The sequence below is a fragment of the Branchiostoma floridae genome, chromosome 3 (genome assembly GCF_000003815.2).
Source record: "Branchiostoma floridae strain S238N-H82 chromosome 3, Bfl_VNyyK, whole genome shotgun sequence".
Taxonomy (NCBI): domain Eukaryota; kingdom Metazoa; phylum Chordata; class Leptocardii; order Amphioxiformes; family Branchiostomatidae; genus Branchiostoma; species Branchiostoma floridae.
This window is the reverse complement of record NC_049981.1, coordinates 17,464,559-17,488,389: the sequence shown is the minus strand read 5'-3', so window position 1 is coordinate 17,488,389 and position 23,831 is coordinate 17,464,559. Positions and strand designations below refer to the sequence as shown.

At 40.4% G+C, this 23,831-nt stretch overlaps 3 protein-coding genes across 9 annotated transcripts in view; 1 reads left to right on the top strand and 2 right to left on the bottom strand.

Moving 5' to 3' along the window:
• Window positions 1–360: 360 nt before the first annotated feature.
• On the top strand, window positions 361–10,289 carry LOC118411305 (endosomal/lysosomal potassium channel TMEM175-like). Of its 6 annotated transcripts, none has more exons than XR_004830658.1 (19): window positions 361–519; window positions 948–986; window positions 1,597–1,694; window positions 1,877–1,964; window positions 2,515–2,598; window positions 3,029–3,100; window positions 3,534–3,626; window positions 3,942–4,020; window positions 4,523–4,603; window positions 5,007–5,061; window positions 5,332–5,485; window positions 5,785–5,829; window positions 6,039–6,101; window positions 6,339–6,442; window positions 7,232–7,318; window positions 7,670–7,730; window positions 7,980–8,039; window positions 8,430–8,562; window positions 9,075–9,115. XR_004830658.1 is itself a non-coding variant. In XM_035813496.1 (19 exons), exons 1-19 carry the CDS (start codon window positions 439–441, stop codon window positions 9,785–9,787), a joined length of 1,455 nt encoding a protein of 484 aa, XP_035669389.1. In that variant the 5' UTR covers window positions 361–438; the 3' UTR covers window positions 9,788–10,289. The 6 variants fall into 6 exon arrangements, 3 of the variants coding, with proteins under 3 accessions (XP_035669389.1, XP_035669391.1, XP_035669390.1); XM_035813496.1 differs by lacking the exon at window positions 9,075–9,115 and adding an exon at window positions 9,750–10,289 and having other exon boundaries at window positions 8,430–8,502; XM_035813498.1 differs by having other exon boundaries at window positions 8,430–8,554; window positions 9,087–9,421.
• On the bottom strand, window positions 9,931–15,224 carry LOC118411307 (stearoyl-CoA desaturase 5-like). 2 transcript variants are annotated; one of them, XM_035813499.1, is made up of 6 exons: window positions 14,975–15,224; window positions 13,433–13,636; window positions 12,818–12,972; window positions 12,315–12,520; window positions 11,328–11,554; window positions 9,931–10,877 (listed from the first exon to the last, which is right to left on the bottom strand). In XM_035813499.1, the coding sequence occupies exons 2-6, from the start codon at window positions 13,629–13,631 to the stop codon at window positions 10,663–10,665; spliced, it is 1,002 nt and encodes a 333-aa protein (XP_035669392.1). In that variant the 5' UTR covers window positions 13,632–13,636; window positions 14,975–15,224; the 3' UTR covers window positions 9,931–10,662. The 2 variants fall into 2 exon arrangements, with proteins under 2 accessions (XP_035669392.1, XP_035669393.1); XM_035813500.1 differs by having other exon boundaries at window positions 12,818–12,948; window positions 14,975–15,223.
• Window positions 15,225–16,582: 1,358 nt separating this feature from the next.
• Window positions 16,583–23,831, bottom strand: part of LOC118410833 — an 11,285-nt gene continuing 4,036 nt past the window's right edge. Inside the window, exons 2-6 of the mRNA XM_035812669.1 lie at window positions 20,080–20,276; window positions 19,588–19,677; window positions 19,044–19,227; window positions 18,561–18,845; window positions 16,583–18,260 (exon numbers count right to left, since the gene is read on the bottom strand). Coding sequence (XP_035668562.1) covers window positions 17,950–18,260; window positions 18,561–18,845; window positions 19,044–19,227; window positions 19,588–19,677; window positions 20,080–20,276 — 1,067 coding nt within the window. The 3' untranslated portion in view covers window positions 16,583–17,949. The remainder of the gene's footprint in view (window positions 18,261–18,560; window positions 18,846–19,043; window positions 19,228–19,587; window positions 19,678–20,079; window positions 20,277–23,831) is intronic.

The window sequence follows — 23,831 nt, the reverse complement described above, 5'->3', positions numbered from 1 at the left end:
GTTAAGCGGCCGCCGCGAAAACCGCGAATATTAATCCACCGCGAACATTTTTCCATTTACAGTATATGGGTTCCTTACAATGGCTTCCGCGGGCGTGCGGTCTTTTGGACGAACCTGAAGTACGTTTTAAGTTCCTGGTACTCCTATAAGGAGCTTGGACGTTTCTGCTGGTCAGATTCATCACAGAAGGAATCACCTTACCAAGGAGGTAAACTGGCCTCCGAAATCATATCCAGCCGCTCAGTTCCCTCAGTCGGGGTCCTTGCTATTTGGCGCATTTAATCATTATATGACATCGACTACCGTCAAGTTGGATGACCTTTGACATACTAATGCTAGGGATGTTCCATTAACATAAAGGGGAAATGGTCCCCTGGATCCCCTTTGACCATGATACCATAATGACATGACAAATGTACAATCCCCAGCACCACCAAGATGGCAGACGACCATGTTCAAAGCTCCGGTCGAATGCAGGCCTACAGCGATGCCATCTTTTCAATCGTGGCAACCATCATGGTAAGAATATCAGTGTGTAATAAGGTTAAACATGCTCCTTTCTTCTATTTCGTTGCCCCTGTCTTCGGGGCGTGATGTGAGCTGATGGTTAAGAAAGGGCGCCAATTGCAACCCGGAAGTACATGCATAAAAACATGATGTACAGTTAAAAATTGGTAACGGTAACCATCTTTCCACAAGAAAAAGAAGAAGATGAAACAAAGAAAAGAACCAGCTACTTTTCCAAGACAGTCCTAGACTGAAATGCACATCTATTGAGCCATCACCTAGTAGAAGTCTGCCAACAGAATGTCATCCAGAACCGCGCGCGGTATCCTGAGCTTCGCCCAGCTGTGAAAAGAAAGGGGCCCATAATTAATTCGACCGTGAACGGGTCGGAGCCTACGTAAGTTAAGAAGAGAAAATCAACAGTTTTATGTTTTCTACAGATCCTGCCAGTAGCCCACACTGAGATACCAAAAGACAAGGTAAGGCGATGACATCATCATCTTGCGGGTGTTAGTCACAACACGTGTGTGGATCGTGATGTTAGTGACCGGATTTCTTTGGCGACGCCTCTGGGGTGGAGGCATTATTACAGTATCATAAATCACTTTGAAAATAGTTTTAAAAATAATATGAATGCATTCCCAGGGAATCGGTTTTGAGGTATTCTTCGGCTGTTTCTTCTTTGATAAGATCCATCGAGAAAAGTCCTTTGTTACTTTGTATCTCAAAGATTAATTGTTCACCATGATTTAATTCAATTTAATTTAATTCAATAACCCCTATAGCAGCAGCAAGCAAGAACTGGAAGTATGATTCGTAAGGCTTGATGTTCAGTAACATCAGTCTGAGAAAGGTGTATGTTTTGTACAATCTCTTTGTTTGTTCAATGATGATAAGTAGGTGTTTTTACTGTTATTTTCAGGGTCATTTGGGTCATAAGCAATTTAACAAAGAGGATTAATGTTACGAGGATTAATGCTAAGCTTGTGGTAATTAACAAAATACAGTATCCCCTATCTGCAACTTTTATTAAAGCATAGCACCATTTCATCTGAACATAATAATCATTTTGTTTCTTACTTTTGACAGAACTTAAGGGAGGTTATCTTCTACCAGCTTCTACCCAAGATTCTCATCTACATTTTGTCATTCTTTGTGGTGGCCATATCATGGTCTGCACATGTTTGGTAAGTATGCTATATCTGAATGCTACGTGTGTATAGGTCCTTACCTAGTCTGTTCTTGTATCTCATCATCATCATCTTGTAAGTATATATTAATATATTCTTGGTGGTCCTTATAATATGTTATCAGTTAATTGGCTTGGTAATAGACAATGTACATGTACGTCACATTGCCGTTATTCCAGGTTGTTCCAGATCATACGACATGCGGATGATGTAACCACACTGCTCAATCTGCTCATCATGATGATCATCACATTTCTACCTTTTACTGTAAGTCATCATTAGGCAATGTTGACTTGATAATAAGTTGTTACAAAAAATGACTGAACGCACAGAGTAAAACAATAGATTATTTTAAAAAGTGCTATCGATCCAGTTCAGCTCACTGACAAGCTATTCTTCCATGCACTGTTTTTGACATTCCAAGCTGAGACAGATGATTATTAAATCATGCACCAGGGAAGTTCCACTAGCTCTTTTTGACAAGCACAATGAACTGTGCACCACGGCTTAACCCTCTGTCCTAAAGACAGACACTTTCCAGTAGCGTGCATGTTGGGTGTTTGACAACAGCTGTGATTCAAACTCATGTTTTGTTGGTCCATGCTATTATATGTACATAGCTAGAACTGTAAGAAGTTAAGTATATACAGAATCCAGTTACATTTGGGAAAGCATCTTTGTTGTTATGGCCCAATGTGACACGAGTCCAAGTTGTTCATTAAGCCCTGAGGGAGAAAGTTTCCAAAATGTCAGCAGAGTAAAAGGAATATCATGAAATGATTGATATGACTAATAATATTTGTTTCCTTTTTTTCAGTTTACATTAATGGGAACATTTCCTGAATTTGTCTTGGCCATTGTGCTGTTCAGTGTGTGTATCATTGTCCTGGGCCTGGTACAGGTGAGATAAAAGTGTATTTGGTACTTGTTTGACATAACCAGTAATTGAAACCACTTTAAAATGTGGCATACTAGTTTTGTGCTGTACTTAAGTACAAGCTGTTGAAGATTTGACCCACTCACACTTGGAATTCAGGACCTCAACCATTTTCAATAAGGCAGGATCTTAGATATTAATGATGATTGCATGAGGTGTAGCTCTCCTCAAAACATGCTTGCAAGCTCCAACATTTAACGTTCCTGACAGCTCCACTTAATTCAAGTGAGGAAATTTAAAGTGGCTTAATTCCAAAGGCACAACATTGGAGATTCCAAGAACCTTATGACTCAACAAAACCAAAAGAAGTTGAGTCAATCTGTTGCACATGCTTCCCCTGTTGAAATGTAAATATAATTGTGGTTGTCTTTCTCTGTACCAAAAATATTTACAGGCCTTAGTAGTGCTGCATGTGTTTCGCAACCCTCAAACCATGGAGGAGTCAATCAGGAACTCAGAGAACATGGTGAGTTGTCCCTGTCCCTGCATGTCACGAGCAGAGGTGTCATTGGCCCATTGTTTGATTTCTTACAAGATTTGTTTTCAGGAAAATCTACCCGTAAGGCCATGTTGATTTGAATATTATGATAATGGATGGCAGTTTTGGGGCTCCCAGAGGAGGCTCAGGGTGACTCAGAAATGAGAACTTGAAATCAAAATAACATTATGATGCCCTTGATAAGAGATTTGAGAAATTGAATTTGATGTGGCCTAGATAACTTTCAAAATGTAAGAATATGTTTTGCATTATCAATATATTTGTATGCAGTGATATGCAGAAGAAGAAGAAATAAAGATATTGTTAACTGGGTATATTGATTCCTTGAATATGAAAAATCCTCATAATAAAGCCTATCCTTGCCAGTCATAAAACTCCTGAATGTACCTTTTGTTTGCAGACTGCTGTGAGGAATGCACTTCTGCTACGTGTCCTGGTAAATGCCATCCTCTGTACATTTGCTGCTGTGTTTGCTCCTGTCACCTCTGTTATAGTAAGTCCAACATCTTTTTTCAATAACAAGATATATAAAAAAATTAACTTTTTCCTTTGTAACTGCTGTGGGTATGACCCTAAAGTTTGTATTTTTTCATCTTAAGTAATTAATTTTGTAAGTGAGATTTCTATTAACATCATTGATCTATTATTGATTATTCACTTCCAGATGCATGACATTGTTAATTTTGTATATGTGGGAAAGCTCTATCCTTTCACAGAATAGCATGCTAATACAGTAACTGTAGCATGCTGTTAAAGTCTTGATTGATGATACACAAATCCCTGAGGAATGACTTTGTGTTTGTTCCAGTCTTATGTGTTCCTGGTGATGATCCTGTTCAGCCCTAACATCGCTGTCCAGCTGTCCAAGCTCATCAGCAAATGCTCAGGTACATTTATTCTGTATTCTTTTTAGTCAGAATGTAATAGACATGTTACCAAACCGGTAGATTCCAGTTACTGGCATGCTTGTCATTAGTCAGCTTCTTTGCAAAGTCATTAATTTAAAAAAAAAAGTTTTATCATTCAGTTTGATTACTCTACAACTGTCACAATAATAAAAGCTATCAAGATCTTCACAACAATGTCTTGAAAATCTGTACATATGCAGAGATATAACTTTTTTTTTATTAAGTATCACATACAATGTACCTTGGGAATTACTGATGCTTCATTTTGGTACCACTTTCAGCTTTATTATATGTTTAGCTCTAACACTTACAATATGTTCTAGCTGGGGTTATCCTTGGATCCAAATTCCACTAAGAGCCACTGAATTTGATCTGATTGCCAAAACTCAAATATTGACTGTGTCACTGCTTTTATGCCATTGGGGACATACTTAATTCAAAGTGTTGATTTTGTAATAAAATGCTTAACTTCAACCTACAGGAGGAAGGTTCCAAATGTCTCAAGAAGTTGTCCGGAGGGGGAAATCTTACGAGATGGAAGTCAATAAGGAAAGAGTGGAATGTAAGTGCTGCAGCTATTGAAGACGTCTTAAAATATGAAATCGTTAACTAATACGTAAAACATTATTTAAAAATTTACCACATGAAACAAATTTCTGCTGGGTAGTAAAAATGGTGTTATCAACTGTTGAACTTTATCTAAAAGAGAGCCAAAGTTACCGAAGAGAGTAGAATATGAATTTAGACTAATGTTACTTTGATTCAGGCAATCAGGATTACTTTATTCAACCTTTCATAGCCAGATAAGATATCTAAATAAAAATATGTTAATTCTTTTGGACTCTGAGGTTTTGAATTAATATTGATATACAGGTCCAAATCAGGTCCAGTAATCTGTATTTACAAGGGATGACATGTGTTTAGTACCAGATTTGAAGTGATTTTTTGCTTTCTCTCCTATACAGGTTACAGTGATGGTGTGTTTGCCATCGTGGCCACTTTAATCATCCTGGATATCTGGTAAGAATTCTCATATGGCTAAGAATTCTCTATCAACATAGTGTAGCGTTGGTTTGGGAATGGTGGTTCCAAATTGAATAAATCGTGCTCAAAATTGAATATATAAAGTTTAAATTGCAATAATTTATATCAGACTATACAAATAGGGATACCAACATGGCAGCTGACACATCATGTGAAAAATCAACGCTGTACACTGCACTGTATTGGTTTATCTTTGACAATCTTTTACTCACTGACGTTTTTTTTAAATCAAACTGTGTCCCTCAGTGAAAAAGACATTCCCTCTCGAACGGCATTGAAGTACGAGTACAAGAATGACCTGGTGGCTGCCCTGGACCATGATAGCTCGGTCTTTCTGGCATACTTTGGCACGTTTGCTACCGTGGGATTACTGTGGTATATTCACCACTCACTCTATCATGTAAGTAATAACATTATACATGCAGTGGGTATTCTAAAACACATTTAATTTCATCTTTTCCTTTATCATGATGAAGTCAGTATGCATCTGTTAAAGTTGTGGACTAGATATTTTTTCGGCCTAAGTGGTTTATCAATGCTTCATGGCTGTAGGTTACAGTACAGGACCTTCCTACATGTAATAGACTACGTACAGACAGTAATTTACAGTTCAACATTCAATAATCACTGTCGATATTTTAGTGTTTATATAATATTAGGTATTGCTTGGCTCATGTAATTTTTTTCTTTCTTTTACAGCACCTGCAGAGAACAAGTCGACTGATGACTATGTTTAATAATTTTGTAAGTATTGTCATTCTCCAGTAGTCCATTGTACAGTCACCAGCTACATGTAATTATAGATGATAAGATACCAATTCTTTATGCTGCTGGGCCCATCCTATAGCTGTTTTGATAACCTGACAAAATGATCATTTAAAGAAATTAAGGACCGAATATGCCTAGTAGACAGACTATGTACATGTACAACATTATATTTTGTTATATTTCAGTCCCTGGCTATGATTGGAGGGATGCCTCTGGCGTTCAAGCTTACAAGCTTGTACAATGACACAGTAAGTTCACATGAATTCATCTCAGGCTAAACCGTGACACCATACCTCCTATTAGGTGTGTTAGCACACTTCTTGTACATAGCAACCCAGTACGTTGAAAGATGATATAGCTACATGATGTAAAATACATGTAGATTTCAATGAAAAAAAAAATTCTAATATCAATTTCATTTTTGTAGAAGAACCGTTAATCATATTTTAGGCAGGATTATGAGATGGTATATTCTCTCCATGCAGGATTTCTACAACAATGAGAGAGTAGCCATCCAGTTGTCTTGTGTCATCATGTTTCTTGCTAGCATCTCACAACTGGCCATCTTCGTCACTGCACTGTTCAGACCGTAAGAAACAACTTAATTCTTAAGTAGGCACGGAGGTACATGTACTGATGTACATGTAATCTCTTCCTTGATGATAACCATATATATACAGGGGGAAGTCCTGGGGGGTAAATGTCCTGAGGGGAAAAAGAATCAGATACTAGTGGTGGGTAACACACTAGCTGGAACAGAAAATGTATAGTTCCAGGTTCAGGTCCATAGGATCAGGCCTAGGTCCAATTCTGAACCTGGGCCTCATCATCTGTAAAAACTTGATTGCCTTTGCAGTAGGCATGTGGTCAGTTTTGACAATGTGTCTTTATTATAGGGACTGAAAATTTTGGAGTGGACTTCAAAGCAGTTGTCTTGAGCCAATCACATCTTATGGACTTTTCCGTGGTCGTTATATTAGGTTTGACTGTTGGAACTTAGGAACTTACTTGCTTTTGTAATTTTCTTGGACTGGTACTAAGTCCCGAAATGTGTGAATGCCTGCCATTATAATATGTTCATTTCTTAATCGGTCTAACATCCAGTCCACAATTTTTTTTGGACCGGCCCAGCAAGAAAAACGGTTTTGTACCAGACCCATAGCCACCCCTTGACTGTAGCATACTATATGTCATACTTTCTATGCTTAAGATTCAGCAATTATGGGAAAGGGTATTAAAAGATAATTATGAAAGTTGGACACCACTTCTGGCAGACTGCTGTAGAGTAGGCCCCTTCTCATTGAAATGCGCAAAGTGCTATTGCTGGTCTTGATATGAAGCAAATTGATTAATATGCTCTGTTCCTTCTCTGTAATAGAGAACAGGACCTGACAGACAGTGTGAAGGTGGGAGGACAAAGTCATTACTACCTACTGGTAAAACTGCTAGTCTACCCGACTGTCAGGTATGTTATATACATGTACTATCACTGATAGTTCACACAGAAGGGCACAAACGTCTCTTAAGCTTACCGACCTAACTGTTTTGTCTGATTTTCATCTCACATGTTAAGAGTTACATTTCCTATAATAGCATTATGGATAAGCCCAGTGACTTTCCAACACTGTGACTCTATATAAGATGGCTTGGTCATCAAGTCACTTGAAGATTCTTGTCATTGTGCAATGTAGTTGCATTATGCAAGCTGTATAATTACTACTAATAGCCAAAGTAGGTTGGAGACACAGACATATAGACGGACACACATGGACATATTAAATGAACATTCTTTGACTGTATCTTGCATTCTTTGCAGCATAATCATCTATATCATCAGCCTGACTTCAGATGTCCTGTCTGTAGAATCTTTCCATGTTGTGAGTATTCTGAAATCCTAGTGTAAAACATCATTGACCCACATTGCTGTTATTGAGGGCCTTTCCAAAAAAGGTGGGCTAAGCTATAGTGGGGTAGGCTATCTCAGCAGGCTACTTTCATTTTATCAGACTGAAGATCCTCTTACATGTATGCGTTCTATTGGTTAGGTTCTATTGACACCATTACTTAGTGCACATGTCTCTTATATATATCTCATTGATACTTATCCCTTGTGGTTTTTCATGTAGGCTCAACTTGGAACTCCTGTACTTTTCTTCATCCTGTGGCTAATTGCAGTCAAAATACAGGTGGGATTTAAACCATTCAGAGACATTAACATGATGTACAATCCCATAATCCAACTTTTATCTGTTAATTGTGATTTTCAGACAGTTTGTGTGACAATTAACAACATCTATATTCATCTTATGATATATTGCAATTGACTATGAGCTGCTTATCTCCATGAAAACTGTGTTATGCATCATATATCATCAAGGTTATATTTTAATGAACGTTTATGCGTGTGTCTGGTCTGTCAACAAGATACATGTAACATTACCTCCAGAACGGCTTAATGGATTGGTTTCATACTTGGTGTATTGGGTGTGAGCCCCCTAGTGGCTTCCATAGGTACTGCAACAGAACTTCTGGTTTCATGTGTACAGAACTGATGTCACTTTTTTTTCTTCTGATAGAGAAATGTGCAAGAGGTACTGAATCCAGAAGAGCATCCGCCGATTCAAGAGGGCATCAATAATGAAAATCAACGTATGTAGCTGCATTTACATGTAGTGCTACCAACATCTCCTCTATTAGTATACCTTAAAGGTCTACTACGCAGTTATTTGCGCTTCAAACTGAAAACAAAAAATCCATTTTTCGGCCATTTCTTTATATAGTTTGTTGAATCAAGCCTACCACGTTACGGAACACTATTCAAGGCATGTCAGGAGTCGATATTTTCCCCATGCGAGCGCGTTTGAAAACCTGGGAATGTGCGCTGGGTTTCAGCCATTTTGTTTCTTCACCGACGAAATCCGAGTAGTCCCGAGTCTGCCCGAGCCTACCCGGAGATTGTTCACGTGGTTCACCGTGACCTTTCACGCACCCGGAACTCACCGGAGATTCCCGACCAATAACCGTTGATGATTAATTCTTGTTTGAATTCTCACCAGTGCCTAACTAGGGGGGTCAACAAGTTACAGCGCGCATAGGACGAAATGTTTGTAGGCTAATTCTATACGTTACAAAAGTGTCAAAAAGTAGTAGTAAATCGGAGATTTCTTAGTTCTAGAATATTTCAAATTTGAGCGCAAAAAACTGCATAGTAGACCTTTAAGCTAAGCCACACTGCATGGTCACTTGGTGTCACATCAGAATATAAAAACAGACAAGGCTTAAACCTGGGGATTTCTTGCCCAGGGTGAGAACAATAAGGAAGTGCTCCCACTGTGACTTGTCCAGCAGTTTGAATGGTGGATTGACCCCTATAACTACATAAACTCATAAACATCCCAGACTGTCTACCAGCTAGAAACAGTGGTCAGAGACAGATTTGCATATTACTGGTCACTGATTCAAATATTCTGTACTGGTTTTCATAGGAACATTATCAAATCATACAGAATGACCCAAAGTAAGTAACAAAGTTACATAATGTAAGGTTTCAATTAGATAAGATTAAGTGATATCTGCAGTTCTGGAAAAACAACTTTCTTCAAATTTAGAACTAGAACTAACTAGAACTAGATGACACTTAGTTCTGTCTCATGGCTACTTCATCTAACCAACACTTTTACAAGACATTGTCCTTATCTGCCTTTACAATATGTAGTAAAAGATTAAGAAATAGTAAGTTTAACCTTCTTTTGCAGATATAAATTTGTACCTTACATGTATGACAGCAGCAGGTACGTCAGTACAATTTAGTGTTGATAATGCTAATAAGCTCATCAACATTGTATCTTTAAGCATTAAAAGATAGATTGTGACTTCTGTACAATGTCATTTTTCAGGTCTATTGACAGTACCTACAGACAACATTGACTGTTAAACAGTTACTGAGAAGAAATCAGGTCATGACCAAGTCCAACCTGCTTTGCTTTCAAACCACTAGAGGAGGCAGAGAAGACTCAACCATACCTACCAGAGGGGAAAAGGCATGGCACTCTGCATCTGATTTCATATTGCACAATGTTGATTTAATTATGGATGACATCTGCGCACACATCAATTCTCAGTCATCTAAAAATTGTATTTGACAATAGTATAAATTGTACAGAGCTGCTTTAAAATGAGCACATATATGCCGTTGATTGAAAAATGAATATCAGAAAATGGTTACTGATGTCATAGAATGGCAATTTGAAAGAAAATTTTAAAGTCAAAGAAGAATTGTGAAAGAACAAAAATGAAGAATCTTTATTCAGTATACCTAATACTAAATAATCTGTGTGTTCAAGAGTAATTCAGTGATGTCAGGTTTAAGATTGTTGCTCTATCTACATTGCAATGATTAACAAAGTGATGTGAACTCACCATAAATAATAAGTCTATTTTTTGTGTGTGAAGTTTTTGTTGACAGACCAGAGATAAGTTGCGAATGAAATAATGGTAAACCTTGATGAAAAACCCCATACAATGCTCGAGATGCCTATAGTATAATAAGCATGTGATAATAACTGTCTAGAGTTACAGGGGCCCAAGGATGATTTTGCAAGCCATACTCTAAATGAGTTCTAAGTTTATAATTTATCTAATGGATAGAGACATGCCACAGTGGCGAGGCATAAGTATGAACCAGATAAAAAAGTTATCACCTGGATTGCTCATGGACAATATTTAGAATTTCAAGCATAACCAAAAGGACAATTGTTATAATGTTATGTACATGTACACGTGCACAGTGCATTGCCATTAGGATGCTAGCTAATCGATGGACTGTGCCGACTTCTCCCATGTTCCGTCCCCAGTCCTAGACACCCTGGCACGGATGACGTTAGGGGACACTTTTTTGCGATCATACGCCAGGCCGAGCCGCGCCATGAAGTCGATGAAGACTGTGGTGGGGTTGACTTTCCAGCCCAGCTCACTGGTGGCGTAGTCGTAAGGGAAAGTGTGGTGGTAGTTGTGCCAGCCCTCTCCTGTTGGTGTCAATATGCCATCCGTTAATATATTTGGGAGCTTACAAGAAATGTGGCATCAAATATCTGAGTGGCTTGGCTGGTGGGAACGAGGTACTAGAGAGGTCATGAGTTCTCTTCCTTGTGTTTCTGGCTAGACGCTGTGTCCTTGCAAAAAGCACTTTACACAACTTCCCTCATTCCATCTAGGTGTAAAAATAGTTTTCATGACTATTATGTCCGCCTTCCATACCTGGACACAGTGGATAACTACCTACTGCCCCTACAGGCCTCCAACAGTAACTTTTGTAAACCATGATATTGGCAAATAATTGGTATTGGAGGTGTACAAAACATTGATAGTATACCCCCCTTTTGTGATCCAAGTTGGGTTTTTTTTGTACGACTTACTACGGCATGAAATGGTACTGGATATGACAATTTGAAAGTAAAAAATCATTTGACACATACCCATAGCTAGAACGGCGACTGGAAAGTTTTGCGAGGGATTGATGAACTTGTCGTACGGCTTGTTGCCCCACATGTGTGCCGCGCTGTTCACCAACCAGGTGGCGTTCAGTGCCAGGACATACCGCAAGACGCTGATGAAGAACGCAGTTACAAGGCTTTCTCCCCAGAGGCTCGGCACCAGGGTGGGGATGATGAAGCACATCAGCACAGCTGCAGGTGCGTACAGTCTGGACAAAATAAAGCAGTGTTTCCTACCTTATTGAATTGAACCATAGATTATTTGGCCTTCTATATTGTAATGTTTCAGTATGTACTCCATCACTATCACATCTGAACCCAATATCCTATTTCAAACTTTGACAAAGATCTATTATGATAGAATATAGGTCGTTTATCATTCTGAGTATGCATACGCAAGTTAGACCATAATGTCTTCATCTGCCTAAAAAAGTTTTTTTAAACATCTCAGGAGCCTTCGCCTATGACATATTTAACTCACAAGTCATGTCCCTGCACATGTGTATTTGGAATGATGAAAAACCCCATACAATGCTCGAGATGTTTATAGATTCATCTGAAATAATGTATAATACGGGAGATTAGAATCCAGGGGAATTTTCCTAGGGGAGATAGGAATTCCAATCACTCCCAGGAGAATTCGGAATATATCATTAAGACTTACTCCAATTTGCAACAACTGGTGACTGTTGGACGGCTTCGTTTGCTAAAGCAAAACCAACAAACTGATAGGGCCCCAAAACTACACCACTTAAACTTAACAAAGTTTTATCAAAAGCTATTTGACACGTAAAAGTCAAGACAGTAGCACTTCCGAGATGAAAAAGATGCAAAAATTCTGCTGCAGTACCAAAGTTGGTCACTAGGAGACCCAACATCAGGCTCACAACACCTCACGCACATGAATATACATGGGTACAGACACACACAGAGGTCATTTAGTGAATGGCATAGAAAGTTCTGACTCACTTTCTCTGTACTTTTACCACAGGGTCATTCAGCACATCGGTCAGGTCAATCTGTTTCCCCTTGGTGATGACATCTGGGTGCTTCCGTACCAACAGCCAACCAATGTGTGCAAAGAAGAAGCCTCGCTTTGCATTGTGGGGGTCGGCAGGAGTCTCCGAGTATTTGTGATGAACACGGTGGTCACGTGACCAGTCATAGATATCGTTCTTATGGAAAAATTAACAAAGAAAGTGGGTATACATACACAAAAAAGTTTATCTGCGCTGGGAAAAGTTCTGAGTTAAACTTAAAGTTACATGACTCGGTTAGCGCCATAGACTTTGAATGAATACTTCGGTATAGCATACTCCTTGTGTTTAGTCATTTGTTCAGCCTTTCTGATAACAGATCTCACAATGAAGGCAACTTTTTCACCAAACTTTTTCTTCTTAGCACGCTAACATTAATTTCAGAGTTCCCATGCAGAGGATGTCATCCATATAATCCAACCAACATGGCCTCACCTGTAGACTCATACAGTTGATGATGGCGAGGAATATCCTGAGCGGCAGCCTGGCCTTGTAGGACCGGTGTGCCCAGAGCCGGTGTGCGCCTGCCGTCACACCCAGGGCAGACAGGGAGTAACAGATCACGGCTGGAGAGCACAGACATTTCATCACTGTGGGATGGAAACTGTATGCACATAGACACGATTACTATATATAATTATAAAACTGTCATTTGCTGAATATTATTAAACTCACATGTGTATGACGTTTGATTGATTGGCCCAGTAGTATTTTGAAAAGTCTGTAATTGGCTTCCTTGTAAATGTCAAGTTAAAAATTACATATAAAATAGAGTAAGATGAACAATGAAACAGTGAGATAAAGCAAAATATGATGAAATAGTATAAAATTGAATATGTCCATCATCTTGAAAGTACAAATACATATAAATCAAAGTTGTACTTCATGCCAAAATGTTAAGTCCTTTTCATATAGTATGACAATCAGTATCACATGTGTCATTAATTCAACAACAAGATGGCGGACCTGTGACATCAAAATCCAACATCGTTAGGCCCATCGACCTAATTATTATAATGATAATGAAGAGACACTTGTCAACCAGCTTACCCCACATGAGTGTGTAGGGGTGTGCAGAAGGCAACAGGAACAGTCCGAAAATGGCGCCCATGTGTAGGAGGCTCATGATCACCACGTTCCTCCACACAATCTGAGTAGGAGGCGCTTTCCCGTCCTGAGCTGTAGGAGACGGCAGATCTTTGGTCACCTCCATGTGAACAGGTGGCCCAAAGTCGTTCCTTGGGGCCATTGTGCCTGGCAAGAAGAAGAGTACATCATTTAGCATTTTTTTGTACCCCAAACACATTTTCATAAGGATTATGTGGTACAAAATGTATGTTGGTAGGTTTTCTCAAGGCAAAATGAAGAAATTATAAGCTTACGAGTCTCCTAGCGGTAGTATTATTATTATCTCCATGAAAAATAGAGATATAGTTTTGGGTGTGTCTGTGTGTGTGTTTCCGGATATTTGTGGTCAGCACAACTCAAGAACCTCTGGATGGATTACGATGATATTTGGTATGTAAGTAGGTGTTAGGAAGACAAAGGTCAAGCTCAATTTGGGGCCCCCTGGTATGTGACCTTGGTACTGCAGCAAAAAAATCGTTTTTTTTAATCTTTTGAACTGGATGTCATAAATTTGACCCTAATTTGCATAATTAATATAAAAGTGCTGTAATTCTTCTCAATGGTATATTATTGGACAATCAACATTTGGACCGGCATAAGTTATTTAAAGGTGTAACATAACCAAGCATAGATTATGTAAATGTAGAAGTAATTTGCATAATCAGACTATTTCATGGAGATATGAGGTCTACGAACTCTTGTTATAATGGTTTTGATGATCACTGTCTATAATCTATGCAACTGAGGACCACGTTTGTACAATCAATGAGAAACAATGCATCAGTTATAATGATTGGCATCATCACTAAGGTATGAGTTCTGGGAACTCTACTTTAAGTTCTGCTTTTGGCACGTGATGTTTTCGCCCGTTTCCTGCCCATACAATAGCGGTGAGTCAGACCAGCGTGGTGCCCCTCATGAGCTCAGGGCTGGAGGGATGACGAAATCTCAGCGTGATCACACACACGCTACATATGTATATAGGTTGCGCCATTTCCCACTTAAAGACGACAAGGCGAATGACAGATGAATATAACCTCCTTGCAGATAGTAAGGGTAACTAGTCATGACGTGTGTTATCAGAAAAGCAGACTTGCAATTAAATGAAAGAATTCGAACTTAAAACTGTGTTTTCTTAGTGTTTGAAATTAGATTAAACAATATGTTTGACAAAGTGCACTTTATTGTTTGTCCCTTACAAGGAACACCGGGGATCCATAATTACCCTTAACCTTTGTCTTTGCACATGAATTCTCGATTTCATCATAACCTATAGTTCTTCGGTTGTGACTACAAATACACGGAAACATGGACCGTCGAATACACACACTCGCACGCACGAACACACACACATGCGCAATAAAGTTCATTCATTCATTCATACATACATACAGAGACAAACACCAAAACAATACCTCAATTGTTCCAACCCGGTAATACAATTTACAAATGTTGGTGGCTTACCTCAGAAATCCCTTAGCGTTGAGTGGGGGGGCAAGCTCAAGTCTGTGGAGCTTCGGTACAAAACATGCGCAGCTTAGCAGATTCTGACTAGCTATACGCGTCCCCTTAATCTCCAGGAAAAATCACTAATGAGCATTTGTCGCTTGCACATGATTAGACTACGTACACGCTCTTAAAACCGCAGAGCGGAGAGTACGGATGTGGCGCAGTTTAATTTGTGCTGGCCGCCTTGCCTGACTCACCATCAGCCAATCAGATCGAACGTACCTTAAAGACCACCTTCACGTGACCGTCACCCTGCGTCGAACCAGAAAAAACAGGTCAGTGTGTCACATCAAGGGGGTTTCGGAAAAAACAGGTCAGTGTGTCACATCAAGGGGGGTTTCGGGGAGAAGGTTACTTTAGTTGCTGGGGTCAGGGGGGCTGTGTCGTTTCCTTGCTTTATCTTGCACTTGAAGGCTTCCATTGCAGATTTCCAAAGTTGTTTACATGTCTTGCAAAACCAAATCACAACAGGATGTTCCATAGCCAACCAACAGGATGAATGTGGCCGTTAACTCCTTTATCCGCAGGTGACCATTATCCGTTCTTTGTTTTTTAACATGGTATATTAGGGATGTCAAGTTGCGAGACTGTGGTTTCAGATTGTGATATTTTTAAATTATGCAGTATGAAACCGTCGTCGGTCGACCTGATCCCTAAATAAAAAAAAAACAACGGATATAGGTTACCCTGCGGATAAAGGTGAACTAGCGTTATAAGTGATAATATAATGGCCTTCTGACATATATGTGTGCGCTTTGGGTCTTATCAGGAAACTAGTGTGTGCAATTTTGGAACATAATGTGTTGCCATTTTCCCTACTTTTAGTTTTGTTTGCATTTACATGTAGTAGTAAGAGAATGCATCTATAACATTTCAAGAACTGTGCAATGTTGATTCTAAATATCTATCTGTAGGTATCAGTTATAGTCTTATACTATCAAACATGTTGGTTCAGATGTTAACGATATGATACGTTAATGTTTACGAAAGCGCTTAATTGCTTTGTCCTTTGACACCTTTGACAGAAACATGAGCTTGTCAACTTGGCTTCCAAGCTTGAAGCGTTGAAGCGGCTCTTAGCGGAATACATCGAAACTACATCTAGTTGTAAGCCCCGTGCCGTCCTGGCAACATTGCATTATTTACTATGCATATTCTTAACAATGGGAATTATTGGAGAAAGAGGCTGTCAAAAATCACCTACCTGACTTTTAGAACATGAAAAAATCACATTGACATGGTTGTTCGGCCTCTGAAGAGTAATTTGACGACAAAAAAAGGAAAAAATTTACGGCGGAATTATATTATATATAATTATACACGCCATCAAAACATCGGTGGTGACCTTTCACTGCCTGTAAACAACACCATAACACCTAACTTCTAAGGCCTACTGTAACCACAAATATCACGAAAAATCTGTTTTTCAACACAATATAGAAGCTACAACCCTTACGTATAATATACACCTCCAAAATCCAAACATATCCCAAGAAAAACATTTCTACAGCCACTTTGGCCAAGGCTACCTAAGCATTCTGCGCAAGTCCGGAAATACCGAAATTTGCCCTCCTGATCATAAAAGCTATATGGTCTCGTTTGACAAACAGTGAGAAATTAAGCTTTCATTATTTTGAGCATAACCACGAAATCAGTTAAGAAAGTATCAGCATGGAAGAAATTAAGGTTTCATTATTTTTAGCATTACCACACGCACGCTACAGTTGATTAAGTATCAGCATGGAAGGGAAGGAGGCCATAAAAGAGCCCCATGGCACTGAACACGGCATTAACATCGCCAACACCCCCTCCCCGCTACTAACATCGTGCATACTAGTATAAGTATTTACGTTGGGCGACGTTACCGTTTGTTTAACAAAGGTTCCGGAGTAATAAATAACTTATTCTTTTATTTGGGGCACTGGAGCATACAAAACATGATTGAGCTGAGGGAGTTTTTATGAAGCAAAACCTTTGGTTGGAAGCCAAGCTGAATATTCCCACTGAGTTAAGAAACTTCTAACTGTGACTGCGTCGTGGGAAAAGCAAGGTCGACATTCGACATGCACGGCCTGTGGTGTTGAAGCAACGTTGGCACACAGGTCGCCTCATCCGAATACTAACACAATTATTGTGCTTGTAATATGGACACATCAAGTAAGCAGAAATTTATAGCTCAGTTTTTATTTCGCAACTCAACATCGAATAGTCGCTACTGTGGCCGATACAAGTCCAGCTTGCGTAGACCATCCACGTCACACATAATACATGAAAACGTTTCTAGTGAAAAAAACAACCTGTATTGATATTTTGATTGTTTGACGTTTACGCAACATGCAGTAAAGACCCGCACAGAAATACTGCCATTGATATGTCTGTGAATATTATATTATAATTAACCAATATCCTTTTGTCCCTTGTGGTCATGAACTGGAAACCTGTCAGAATGGATAAAATAGAACACTCAATAGAACATATATAGAAGATGAATAGTCATGAATGTGTGCGCGTGTGTGTCCTTGTGACTTATGAGTGAGTACATATAACCATTTGCAGTGAATAAATCATACACATCTATCATATTGGTCTGGGCACCATGTTGTATAAGCGTGCTGGTTAATATTAAATTCGCTCAAATGTAGACCATGTATATAGAATAAACTCGAGTCCCCTTTGACATCGTTTGAAAATGTGTTATTTTGTAAAACAAAATTTCAATTCTATATGGATAAACACAGATTATTAAGATGATACGGCATTTAAGAAATATTATTCACAAACGTCGTTGCCTAAACCTTTGCATCTTAGCTGACAGAAATGGCCAGTTGGGCCTCATCTAAAGGCGGTTAATTGTACATGTCTGACTGTATATCAATGGGCAAGAGGACGTTATAAGAGGTGATCACTACTACAGGTTTGACTCCATAATATCACTGAGGACAGCAGAAGCGCACTTCGTAGTCCTCACACTGGCGATGTCCCTCCTGGTCCTCATCCCTGCACCCCAAGCCCAGCTGGGTGTTGAAGAGGAAGAGGTGATCCCCGGTCTGCGAGGCGGGCACGTTGGAGCCCTTGACGCATGCCCGGGCCTCCATGGTCGAGGGTGCGGGGCAGACCTCCCCGGGGTGCTCCATCCGGAGGCGGGAGAGGATTTCATAGTCGCCGGTTCCTGACGGGTCGTCGCGGTCGTACCAGCGGGTCCAGCTAGGACAGCCTTCAGGGCTTGGGTGCTCTGAACCTCCTATAAAAGGGAAACACAACAAGCTGTGACATATATAGTAACTAGCAAGTCTTTTATTTAACCTCAGTCTGAGTATGGATGTAGCCCAACTATTAGCAGGCAATGAGTTGAATTCCTGGTTGCAATAATTTGGTGACTGTGACGTCCCGGTTCAAATCCTGAGAAGGGCATCTCGGTTGGTGCTCCTAAGGGGTGTCACAAGGGATGCAACCTTTTCCTGGAAACATATACCCTACTACAGAAACAGTAAAGAAGCCTGTACCACTAGGCACTACAAGGTGACAAAAAGACAATAATTACCAGTGCAGGCGTACCAGACTTCCAGGTACTTGTACGTTGCCACACAGGGGTCCCCGAACACGTTGTTAGAGGCATGTACCAAGCAGGACCTGGTCCCCTGGCAGAGGTTGCGGACTTCGCGCAGGCTGATGGGGCTGCGACAGGAGAGGGTAAGGACACTACCACCGGGGCAGACATGGATGTTGGTCCGGCCGTACAAGGCTGAGAGGATGTCGATCCGCTTCCCATCACCACACCCGAGCTTCAAGACGTCCCATTCGCAGACTTGAACCTTCTTTGGGAGTGCTGCAATACAGAAGACTCAAAACTAACGATTCATACACATAATCTGTATGGATGATGAAAATAGTGTAGCGTGGTGTGGTGTGGTGTGGTGTCAAAACAACGCAACGCAACACCACACTCAACGGCAAAACGTGTTATTTGAAGAAACACATTATATTCTACTTCTACTCTAGAGAATAATAGTATTGTAATATTAACCTTCAGCGCTGACTGGTGGCGCAAAGTCAGACAGCGCTGATGGTTTGTAAGTGAAACCTTCCAGCTTTCGGATGGTGATGTTGTCTGCAATCCTGCTAGTCATCATTTCGACGCCAAGGCGCATGTAGTCAACAGATGTAACATTTGGAATTGTGTCATTCGTATTGGGGCCTCTTGTAGCACTCTGTAACATACAATTGTGGGCATTTTAAAAGGATATAGCTAGTGTTATGAACATATGAACGATTTCACGCACGAAATACCAAATACCAGCTCAGAGAAGAACAATTTAGCTGTGCCAGAGTTTCAAATCCAGGATTGGGATACAAGAATTCGTCTTATCCTAGAACTATCGTACTCATTCACTACGTACAGTGGGCGCATCCTCATTAGATGGTTTCCAACATTGCATGCAGCTAGATGTGCAAAAGTTAGACGTGGCAGTTCGTTCATGTCATTTTAGTGAAAATGTATATGATTTGACTAAAAGCTTGCTTAAAAAGGGGAGACCTATGCAGGGTTTTAAATCACATGAATGTCTAACCTTCTGCCAATCAGCCTCGCTTTCCCGCACCTTCGAAGAAGTCATCAGAGTGAAAATGACGTCTTGCAGGGCCCTGCCGTTTGCCGCCAACTGGAACGTAACAGTTATATGTAAAACAGTAACAGGATATCACTGACACTGTTGTGTTCTGTTGGCTTGCTACAATCTGCATTTTGCCCCTTATTTTTACATTTAGTTTAATAATTGTAGATAAAATACATACATGTAGATCAACAGATATTTCGCAATAATTCATATGTCATTATACTATCATTCCCTTTTAATCTATATCCTTAACAACTTCTGTTTGAATGTCTTTTTTTCTTCAAAATGGAAAATTGTGCTCAGGTTGAACTAGCTAATTCTCTGTCATTCAGTCAATTTACGAGACTAGAAAAACAAAACTGTGCTCTGGTGGCCAGCAACTGGGAAGTCAGCAATTACAAATAAAGGCTGGTCTCATCATGGAATTGTGAATGGATGTCATCTTACTTTGTTGTTGATGGAGACAAGTATAGGCTCGGTGTTGACGGAGCCCCGGTACCACAGAGCCAGCACGACGATCGTGAGACCGACGAGACCGCACAGACCGACTGCTGCCAGGATCCGGGCAACCTGCCGGGGCCTGGTGCTCGCAGTGTCTTCGGCAGCGTCCTCAGGATCGGTAGAATCACGAGTAGGGTCTTTAGCTAGAGGTTTGATCATAAGAGGGATGTTTAAGAGACACTAGTGTGTATACCTATCTGTGTATGGATATCAACAACATGGGCAATTTTTTGTGATGCTCTACATGCGTGTTGAACGGTGTTCAGCACATGGGATGAATTTGTGTTTGGATGGTGTTCAACACCAAGGACAGGTGTCTTTACAGATAGATAGTGTTCAGCGCAAAGTGCAGGTGTGTCTGGATGTGAATGGAAACTGGCACAAAGGACGGGTATTCTCGGTTGCAAATGATGAACAGGGACAGTGAGAGTTGGTGGTGTGCAGTGAGAGTGAGCAGTAAGTGTGATGTATAGGTATAGACCATCGCGTCTGCGTTGCTCATGAGAGACAAAAATAATGTTTCCTGACAAAATTGAATAGACATATGTACTGTAGCCATAACGAGAAAAGTTAGATTGTGATATTTTGTTGGGCTATATATTTATCTCGAGTCCTATATTTTGGGCACTGTGCCTGATAACATTTACGGTTCAAGTGAACGGGTTTTGTGGGCGATACACGATATATATCGTATACATAATAACGAAAATGCCTACGTTCGAGTTTGTTTGAAATGTACATGGATTTTTAATTTTGTCGTCCGCGCGTGGTCTCCAGAAGATTTAAATTAAATCCGCGTGGTCTAAGCAACATCATATGGATCATACAGTGCAATGGATATGTACTTGTTTACAAGAACATCCATACATCAACAGCTTCACATTAATACACATTAACAATTGTAAGTTTCCATAGCGTTTGTTGTTTTTTTCTAAGCAGAGGTGACGATCGTTGAAGGAAGAAATGTCTGCCACCAGCCTCCAGACCATAACATCTGCTCGAGGAATAAACATTTGCATTGTCAATATGACGACAACATAAACGTGTTGGCAACAAACCCTATTCTTTGGATATTGAGACAGGTAAGTAAGGGTTTACTCTGAGGATGACAAAGTACAGACAATCACAACAAGTAAGCTTTGTACATGTCAGACGATCATACAGAGGTGGCTGATGAAACTTTCCTGCCGTCAAATTAAAGGAAAGTCTGGCAGGAAGGAGGGAATCGGAAGCCTTCGGGGTGTTTTGAAATTATAAACAGACCTGTTATGTTCACCTTTGTGTGTGTTAACATGAGCGCGAGCGCGCGTGTGTGTGTGGTGCATGTGTGTGTGTGTGTGTGTGTGTGTGTCTGTGTGTGTGTGTCTGTGTCTGTGTCTGCGTCTGTGTGTTTGTGTGACCCTAACCTAAGAATCCCTGAGAAAAGTGTGCCCCCTTAAAAGGACGGCGCTTGTACCTTATATGACGTCATAAATGACGTAATTTCGACGCATTTTAATGTTTCCATCAGATGTCGTGATATTGCGTAAAACAAACACCGTTTTGCATTTTTCTTGTTAAAAAGTCAGCATATTCATGTACAGGCCCTTGGCGCCCGCTCCCCCTTTCCCACCCCCTCCCCCACCTTAGAACCGCATTACGGGCAATTTTAATAGTTTCTGGCGGGCAGAATTTTCCAAAATCATTTCATTCTCTATGTCATCTGGTGGAGCCGACCTCTGTCGTTCACCTATCGTATATGTTCGCGATGCCGTGCATTAGTATGACTTATTTGGGCATTAAGGCTGAAATCTTGGTGCTTTAAGCCCTAACTTAAGGTGAAACTGGGTTTACTGACTTTCGGTTCATAGCTCCTTAACGCGGCGATCTTTTTTTCCTTCGGTGGTATGTAGTAATAGCCTACTAAAAGCACTACAATTCTCTGCCGCGCTTGTTCAAACTGCCCGCTTCTATAGCGCCGACCATAAGATCTAGTCTGTGCTTTGCACTGGCCGGTAAGAATGTATTCTTGCATACATTTGGGGAGCATTGTGCTTTTTAAGGGGCCGTTCACGAGGAAGTAGTTAAGAGTTTGGTGTCGGACGCGTTTGATTCTGAAAGTGTGAGATGTGGTCTACCGCTCCATGTCAAAATCTGGCACATTCTTCATTTTACTTACAAGCGACGAACTTAAAATACGACCCCCTGCTGTTTTCCTTGAGCAACCGCTGACGTCACACCGTGACGTCCGCGATGTCAACTTTCTAAGACGGTTTTCTGCCGATGTGCAGCATTGAAACGACGGAGAGTGCGCATACTTTCCCGGACAAGTTCATGGGCAGACTTTGCACCCCATTTTAATTGTTTAAAAGCGATGTCAGGAAAAAGCAGGTTTTTTTAATGTTTCTCCATTATGACGTAGTTCCAATATGCATCTAGGCTTGACAGCTTCAAAGCACAGTGTTTTTGACATGACTTTAAACCGCTCCTGTGGGAAAAATAACCATCGCAGACAAACCTAATCTGGATATATGGTAAATCTGAACTTTTTGATTGATAAAATACATAATGAGAAAAAATGTTCCTCTTAACCGTTTTTGTCTATTTGCTTTTAGACAGACGAGGACAATGTGGCACCTCACTCAAATTTTTAATAACTTATATTAAAATAGCCACATACACAGTATAGACAGAAGGTAAAGGTAGACCTTTCTTTTACTTCCCCGACCGAAGTCAGGTACCCATTTTTACACCTGGGTGAAGTGAGGAAGGTCGTGTAAAGTGCCTCTCCCAAGAGCACAACGTCGGGGGCACGGCGGGTATCGAACTCGGAACCTCTAGATTCCGAGCCGAACACTCTACTAGTTACGCCACACGCGACGCCTCTTAACATCTTACCCGTAAGGAAGCGGATACCTGCGGGGTACTAGCAGGGGCTTGATTAGTCCGTTGAAATTTCCGTCATGAATAGTCGGTGTCACATGGAGAAAGGGTATCATCCAGGTAATAAAAACAACCGACGGATGTATAACGTGACGCCCAGACTAATTATATGTTGACTTGTGAATTTTTCATGTGAAAGGGTGAGGGATAGACAACGGCCTTTTGTGGCTATTGTTTTTGTTTTATTGAGCATGAAACATGGGAAAAATCATCGCAGCTTTATAGTGCGTACAATAATCGGTACAAACTACGGTTGATCTGTAGCTTATTTCCATTGTACAATTTGTTTGAAGTACTTTTTCGAAAAAAGACATAATGTTACCAACAAACAAATTATATCATTATGCAAAAGAGGTGCGCAAAATGCTTGTAAAATGTTTGCATCTCTATATTTAATAATATAAAATGTTTGTATGTGGATGGTGTTAAGCACGAGGGACCGATCTGTTTGACTGTGTATGGATGATATTCAGCACCAAGGACAGGTATGATTGTGCGTGGATGGTGTTCAGCACCAGGGACAGGTATGTTTGAGTGTGGATGGATGACGCTCAGCACGGACATTTATGTGTATGGTGTTCAGCACCAGGGATGTGTATGTCTGTGTATGGATGGTTTTCAGTACCAGAGACAAGTGCGCTTGACTGTGCATGGATGGTGTTCAGCGCTAGGGAAAGGTATATCTGCGTGTGGATGGTTTTCGATGCCAGGGACAGGTATGCTTGACTGCGTGTGGATGGTGTTCAGCACCAGTGACAGGTATGTTTGAGTGTGGA